The following is an 8,368-nucleotide window of genomic DNA, read 5'->3' as shown; positions in this document are numbered from 1 at the left end:
GTTTGTATCTTAACTTTTCAAAAAGTTGCATGCAGGCCAGGCCATATCATTGATATATATGTTTCACATCACATACATTTTGTTGGCTTTTAAGCCATGTTTATATTATAAATATAAAATTGTGGAGGAGTCAAAAATATGCGTTTATGGACTACCTTTATACCTTACATTCAAGTACATGTTTGCTATTTTAAGCACGTTTAGTTGATTTATGGTCTTCTTATATGTCTTTACGATTAACAATTAATATATGGTATCAAATATATTGAAACAAGAATTATCATGCAACCAAATTTAATAACTGAATGTATACACATGTTTGTATGTGCATTTTTTGCTCACCCACCAAATGGCCCGAAGGAAGACAAAAATACTTTCATCCAATAAAAAGTACTTTTTAAGTTGGAACATTTGCATAAGAATTCATAGAAAAGTAAAAAGGCAAAGAAATAGAATGAACTTAGCTATGTAGATTTTCTGTTGTTTTTCTTTCACAATTATCATATAAAATTACCCCACCCACTTTCACAAAATATAAAACCTACAGATTTAATGCTTTTCTTACATTCTTTACAAAAAACACATGATATTTACGGAATGTTAAATACAGTTTAAGATATAAAGTAACTTTTTTAACTTTGTACATTACTTTAGAAAATCAAATTTGAAAAATATGAAAAAAAAATGGAATTTTTTCTTGATCTTTTTTAAAGATATTTTTAGACAAAAACTTTTAAAATGTTTACTTTTATTGAGATTAACATATAATTTGATTATCTCTGATATGTTTAAACACTTTTTTATCATAATAAACATAATTTGTGCAACAAATTATACTATAAAAATGATATAACAGTTTTGCACAAAATCGACGGCCATATTGGACGCCATCTTGGATTTGGAAGAAGTATGAAAGAGAAATTTTGTGAGATTTAAATTTTTGAAAAGGAGAAATTATATGCATGCTTTTGGTGTGAGTTAAAGGTCTGTACAAAAAATTGGAATGAATGAGCTAGAATGTACTCAAATTTATATGGCGGCCATTTTGAAAATGGCGGCCATCTTGAATGAGCAGAGATATTTTTGGGCCCACTTCACTTTTGAAATCTACATGGTCTAAAGATGATTTCCTGAAAGTTTCATGCTTGTATCACAATTTGCACTATTTTCTCAATTTCCCGCCCCACTAATGGCATGATTGCATCTTTACACAATCAACTCGGCGATACAACTCGTCAGAATAGCTCCGCCATGTGACATCGATCCTGCAGTAATGATCTTTTGTATTAGTAGGCAAAATATCAAAATTTAATATAAAGAATATTTTGGGAAAAAATAATAAATGTATCTTCATGGGTGCTGAAACCCTGGAAAAGTTTCGTCCATTTTAATTGATATCTTTATGCAGACAAAATACCGGGTATTATATTAAAACAAAGCTCAACAGGAAAGAGTGGCATTCAATGAAGGCATCACCAAACCCAATCCAGCAATAAAGGCTCAACGGCAAGACGCCCACGATTGACTTGACTTGAGAGGTCTTCCACCTCGAGTAAAGCTTGAAAGTCGTAATATATGATCTTTGTAGTGTCGGTGTTACTCAAAACCCACAAAAAAGTTAATAATGTTCTGTATATTACGAAATGTTAATAACCAAAATATCATATTATAAAAACTGGTTTCTTTGAGTCCATATGATAACTTTATTCAAAATCGACGATATTAATTATTCAAAAATGCGAAAAATACTTCGTGTATCATAGCCATGTTCCTATACGCCTATTCTATTAATGTGACTGTCCTTCCAGTCAGTTTCAATTTAATCAGAATTTAATTTACATATGAGTAAAGCATAAATGATTAAATGATATGGCGAGATTGTTTTATTTCAAAATTCATGCATGAATAGATTAACTAAATTATGTTAAATCGCAGTTGTATCTCTTTATTTTCCACTAAACGACTATCTAATTAATTTAAGAGATAGTTTTTGCGTTCATTGAACGCCGCATTTCCTTGTTGATCTTGTTTATCATATTTTGTCACTCATATTTCAACTTGCCATGGCATGATTGCATCTATACAACTCGGCGATACAACAGGTCAGAAAAGCTCAGTCATGTGACACCGATCCAGCAGTAATGATATTTTGTATTAGTAGGCATTTTATCAAAATTTTATATAAAGAATATTTTGGGAAAAATAACAAAATGTATCTTCATGGGTGCTGAAACCCTGGAAAAGTTTCGTCCATTTTAATTGATATCTTTATGCAGACAAAATACCGTGTGCTACAGTACTGCTGTCCGGTAGTCCCTAGGACAAAAAAAGTGGAATTCAAGTGTACAGTCACGATAACAAAACAATTTCAATGGTAATTACAACAAGTGATTGCATTTACTCCCATAACAAGCTCTCATCACGAAGGCATACTAAACTTTCCACAAGTGAAATCGATTAGCACTATATCTGTCAAGGCAAGGTTTGCATTTCAAACAATCTAATACAAATAATTGCTAAAATTTAGTTTTGTTAACTTTTATGGTACAAAGAGTTTGTTTTGTGTGTATGAAAAAAATGAAAATCGTCTTATTACTGATCTAAAATCTCACAATGCTGAAAATTCACTTATTTAAAATTTTAATCTGTATGACAACAACAACAAAAAATAACCCAACGTATTTAGAACGAAGGCATAATATTGTAGAAAATCTAACCAAACATGTAACATGTAAGGATCGTTTGTTCTTTGGTCTAATACACAGATTATGGTATCGAAACTCAACTTGGTAAACACTCTATATATAATTGAATGGAGTGCAATGTTAATGATACAATATACCAAGAGTGACATTATGAAATAATCAACTTTGATGTACTTAACAGAATTTTGCATCGTAACTTCTTTTGAAGTACTTGTAAGTTTCATGTTGGTAGCTTGTTCAGTTTCTAAAATGAAATTCGGAATATCATTTGTAAATGAATTACAAGATAAAATCTGCCAAAATGACCTATATGTAAACATTTTTGTGTAAAGGTTTGCCAGTTCTTCTGTTGTAAAACACCTTGAAACACGGGTATGCCAACTGTCTATCAAATTAGATACACGGAATGTTTCACTTATATCCACAATGCTGTCTACACTGTGTAGGCTGCCATTCAAATAATCATCCACCAATTTTAATCCATTGCTTTGGAGAAATTTCAGTTTCTTTAGAAGGTTTTTCTGTGGTATCATATAACTCGGGAGGCTTTTATTTCCTACAGCTGATTTTAGGAAAACGAGTGCATCCTCCAGTCTTGAGAGAAGATTTTCCTCGCTATATTCTTCCTGAGGAATGCTTTCAGCTTGCCATAACATAACTGTCTTGACTATATAGGAAGTGATGCCACTGCACAGCGGTTGCAAAATGTGTTTTGCTATCAGCTTCAGTAGGACAATTACCTTAGATTGAGTGTTATTAAACGCCTGGATTAAATGTGTTTCTGCCATGGTGAAAGATATTCTCCACTGCAGATCTTCATTTATGCTTCCCTCTTTACCCACCGGAACAACATACATTGGTAGCGACATAATTTTGTCTATAGTCTCTTGATTTGGCCAACCAGATTTTCTATTCCTGTTCTTCCATGCACCCAAAATGTTATTTTCCTGGCAAGGGAAAGCTCTTACAAAATCCATATCCTGGTCTATTAAATTCCTTTGTGATAGGATAAACTTCTGAATCCAATTTTTTTCGACATATTTTGGAATAGATGGACCATTTCGGCTTCTGTAACGTGTTTGCTTGCTGATGTAACCGTCTCCATATTGGAAGACATCATCGTGTTTGGTCATGTAGAGATTACTTGAAAGATACTGACCTGTTGTCTTTTCAACCATAGCATACTTCAAACTTTCATAAGTGGCAGAAGCAGAATCGTTGCGCATTAATTTCAGTAATGTGTAACCTGCAGGTGCTCTTTTTTGCTCCAGTTGGAATTGCAATTTGTCATTTTGTGTTGTTGTATTTCCGTCAACACAAATCACAGAATGATTGATCTGTAGAATGTCAGTATCGTTACAAAAGTTCATTCCAATACCTTCACGTATGCTGCCTACATATACTTTCTCAATGGCCTCATCTTTAGTTATACATTTAGTTGAGATATCTCTAGCTCTGGAACATTTGTTAGCGAGATGAATTCTTTCTTGTATTCTTTGGTGGTCGAAGCCGTGCGTGTTCATGTAGTCGCTCACCCATTTTGACAGGTGTCTTTGGGTATCCGTTGGCATGACTGATTACCATTTCAAGCTGAAAGTTGTAATATTAAAATCATTGAGGACGATACATGAAAAACTAAGTTCCAGTAGCTGAATTTTATTTAGAACGTGTTGCTGTAAATATTAAATATATGTATCTAATAATTGTATTTGTCTTTTAGTTTTGTTTATTTTCTTATAAAATTGAAACTATAAAGAATTATTAGGCCTGAACTCTTTATGTTGACTGATGGCGAACATCGTGCTTTAGCTTATGGCTGTTAGCATTGGAACATAAAATTCATGTTTTAAGACTGAATACAAGTTCCGTTGGTTGATCAGGAGAATATAAGAGATGTTGATAAGAGATAAGTAAAAACTTCTCTCAATACACTAAACATCTATAGAAGGGGAGCCTGACTCAGTGAGGGATGTCGAAAGCAGCAATTGCACCGGCAGTGACTTAGATTCTTATGACACTTAGAGTGAAAGTTAACAATGTGAGTTATACTGCAATTAAACTATCAATTAGCCTTCTCTTTATTCCTATACATTTTGTTAATTTTTCTTCAACCAGAGAACTGAAATTCAGTAAAAAAAACGTATACAAGGCGTTGCACTGGACCCGAAAGGGGGCTTCGGCTAATGTGTTGTTTGAATTAAAAAAAAAAACTCTTAACTCTTAAATAATATTGAAAACTCTTCTTGTTAGTCGACGGCTCCATGTTAATTCAAGACGGAACAACTTGATGAGAGTACAGGCAGTTAAAAGTATGTAAACTACAGTCTTACTGTTTAAGTGAAGATGTCACGAAACGTACCCACTTTACGTAGACATATGTTCAGGCTGGCTGAATGTTTTTATCAAATTAATTTTTAGACCGCCTTACAAAACATGAATACATATATAGATAATAAGTAAAAAAGTAAATATAAAGTAAATATAAAGTAAGCTTAATAAAGCATTAGATAAATTGAAATGGAAAAAAGGTAAAAAAAAATATATAAAGAAATTCACTTACTACAAATATTGCTGTGCAGATGAAATCGTGAATATTTTCAAACCAATAAAATGACTTACAATAAACAAAGTTTCTCTTTGTGTGCCTCTATCTTAATAGTTTTGATAAAACCTACTGCTCAGATAACAATAGCGGTAACAATAAATTCTAATTTTAATGTTGGGACATTTTCATTCTATGAATACAATCCAATGAAATTAAAAATATGAAAATGTAACACCAATCAAATGCTAGAACGTGGCATAGATAACGGTAGTTTTGATCACCTGATGAGTGTGATTTGGGTACGTTTATCTTTAATTTATTTGGCAGGTGTGCAAAATTGTGCAGATTTTTAAACGTGTTAAGTTGACTAGCTGAGATGATGAAATACCCACATACAATTGCAAAACAAAGGTATTTTAAATTATTTACAAGATTTGACATAAGCAGTTAAAACTAGTTACCGTGCAAATTATTTTTTTGATATAAGCATGAATTAGGGTAGACCCTCTTTATTTTTTAAGATAACTTAAATGGGTTAAATTAATGTCAAGTGCGGTGAGTTAAAATACCACTCAAGTCAACTTTAATCGTTATATATATTTGTCTTTCTCGTAGTGCCTTATTGATATATTTCTCAGAGAAAAAAAGTTTAATTTCAGTTATATGTATTTAGCGGTAAAATTGCTCAATTTAGCAAATACGATACATAATATATTCAAAACCTTATCAAATGAAAAACAATTAACACGATAATTTCTTTTTGATAAGTGTAAAATATATCCGTCACAAAAAATGTAAAACTTTGAAATATGTCACTCTTTTAATAAGATTTTATTGATATTCTGTATTTGGCGAAGTATGCAAGAAATTTATGTTGCAGTAATTTTCAGCGTACGTATTACCCGTAGGGCGATATATATCAGCTACGGAATATCTGTTTCCTGCTTGCATCTTCTTTACCTGTTTGTTTTGTAACCAAATTAGTCATATTTCCTAGATCAATGCACATCTACACGGCACACATCAGCAACAGTAATTAAGGAGCAAGGGTTCCATTCATTAATAAATAGAAGATTTCTGTAGACTCGATAAATTAAAAAGTTATACAAACACGTCCAGGTTTGATTTATTCTGAACTTATTTGGGGAGAATATAATGTAATTTCGTACATTTTCATGGCTTGATTATACTCATGCGCCGTTGCTTTTGTTCATAAAAATGAAAGTACAACATCTCTTACGCTCCATTACACAGGTTTAAACAGTATTTAATCTTCAACATGGAGAATCCCGAAATATGCATCTTAATTTGATTTATTTTTTCTAAACCCATTGATTTAGCGTTGTCATAATTTTCACAACACAATGTCAATATATTTGTTCTTTTTTCTTTAATTATGATTAAAAACTCCTTATGCCTTTTCAAGATATTTTAAAAACTAAGACAATCATATCATGTTGGATCCCAAGCCACGTAAAAATACGAGGAAATGAAAGTAGTTGATATGGCTAAAAAACCTTTAAATAATAAACCAGTAGATTTATCGTTACCAAATAGTGATTTTAACCGTCCATGTGTAAATATATTTCATCTGAATTGAAAGGACAACGCTATATTATGGCAAACTGATCAAACTATTTGATATTAATCCCTTTTTAGAAAATTCACCATCTCTATCTGTTATAAACTCTAATGATCAAATACCTCTTTTAGATATCGATTTGAACACTCCCGAGTACAGGAGATGATGCTCCATTTTTTTATAGCTTGCAATAAATTATACACTTCTTGAATGTCATAATCTTGCACATGTTCGTGAGTTAACGAGCGAATTCATTCAGAGAACCTTTTGCCTCATTTCCATCCAAATCCCTGATCGATTACCGAAAGGAAGAAAACTTGCATTCTAAGACTTATAAGATTTAACTAATGCGCTTGTACCAACTAATTATTATATTTTCGGAGCGTTGTGGCCAGTATTGTGTCAGTGTCACCGTGCAACCCGAAACAAACGAAAGAAATTCACTACCTCTTTCCTGTTGCACGTAATGTTGTCCCATCTTTTTAATCCCTTGTCAAGTCGCGAGGAGAATATTATAAGATTGGCCTCCGTGCGTCCATCTGTTGTCTTTTCATCCGTCCGTAACATTTCCGTGCAAGTTCTTAAACTTAAAGAGAAATAACATGCCATAAATGATCACAATAATGGTAAGAAGATTGAATCAACCAGGTCGCTCCCACAAAGATCACACTTAAATTCCAATTGTTGATAAGTCTATTTGTGGTGTCAACTTCATAACTTGCTTGAATAGCACTGGGACACGATGTGTGAAGGATTTTTATAGCGCAACCCAGAGGTCGAAGTAAGAAAATCACATTCATGTCAACTGCGAGAAGGATTACAACTTTCCTTCAGACTGCTTTGTAAATATGTTTTAATGTTATATTACATTCAAACAAAAGCATGATCTATAAATCATTGAAAAATTGACTTTTTTTCTGTTGTATGTAAAATCAATATCTAAAGTCACGAGGAAGAACCGCTTTCAATCCCTATTTGCTCCCGCATAATGATGAATAATTGTCATGGAGTTCAAAGTGGCGAAATTATTGCGAAAACATTTCTCCACCGAGGCATTCTCGTCGCGGGGAAAGCTCAAGGAGGACAAGGTCAAATAAAAATGACTATATAAATAAAAATGCTTGTCTTTCAGTCAATATATCCAGGCTAACATCAGTCGTTCTCATTCAGTTGTGATTAAAAGACTGACAAAAACATATTCTTCAAAGCCTAGAGCATTCTATAGAAATTTAGTTTCCTTTTTCCAAAAATGTAGCTTTTGTTTTCTCTGTGTTTGATAATATCTTGGTCAACAATTTTCCCTTTACAGCGTTGCGACGTTATCCGCATCCAGGCCCGTTTTTTAACATGCATCATTTGATACATCATTTGATATTTTATATTGCGTATACATTCTTCATTACAATGTCCTTTACCACAACTTTATATTATCAAGACAGAGTTCGATTCTTTTGATATATAGCTTTCAGAGAAACATGGTTCCATTCATCGGTAAGCACAAGTGAACCACTATTAAACAACTTTCATATTCCCGAG

General features: G+C 32.6%; 1 protein-coding gene across 1 annotated transcript; it reads right to left on the bottom strand.

Moving 5' to 3' along the window:
* Positions 1–1,472: 1,472 nt before the first annotated feature.
* Positions 1,473–5,387, bottom strand: LOC132715569 (uncharacterized). Its single transcript, XM_060698580.1, has 3 exons — positions 5,266–5,387; positions 2,880–4,295; positions 1,473–1,629 (listed from the first exon to the last, which is right to left on the bottom strand). The coding sequence occupies exons 2-3, from the start codon at positions 4,274–4,276 to the stop codon at positions 1,473–1,475; spliced, it is 1,554 nt and encodes a 517-aa protein (XP_060554563.1). The 5' UTR covers positions 4,277–4,295; positions 5,266–5,387.
* Between the last annotated feature and the right edge of the window lie 2,981 nt (positions 5,388–8,368).

Source organism: Ruditapes philippinarum, unplaced genomic scaffold (genome assembly GCF_026571515.1).
Source record: "Ruditapes philippinarum isolate M1 unplaced genomic scaffold, ASM2657151v2 ctg1962_1_1_1_1, whole genome shotgun sequence".
Taxonomy (NCBI): Eukaryota; Metazoa; Mollusca; class Bivalvia; order Venerida; family Veneridae; genus Ruditapes; species Ruditapes philippinarum.
The sequence above is the reverse complement of the archived record's forward strand: the minus strand, read 5'-3'. Positions and strand labels throughout refer to the sequence as shown.

What these genes read in the sequence shown, in the direction of transcription:
- LOC132715569 (XM_060698580.1), bottom strand. Translation starts at nt 4,276, where the DNA reads ATGCCAACGGATACCCAAAGACACCTGTCAAAATGGGTGAGCGACTAC. An exon ending in ACGATGCAAAATTCTGTTAA is followed by an intron (nt 1,630 to 2,879) that starts GTACATCAAAGT and finishes CGTAATATACAG; the next exon opens with AACATTATTAACTTTTTTGT.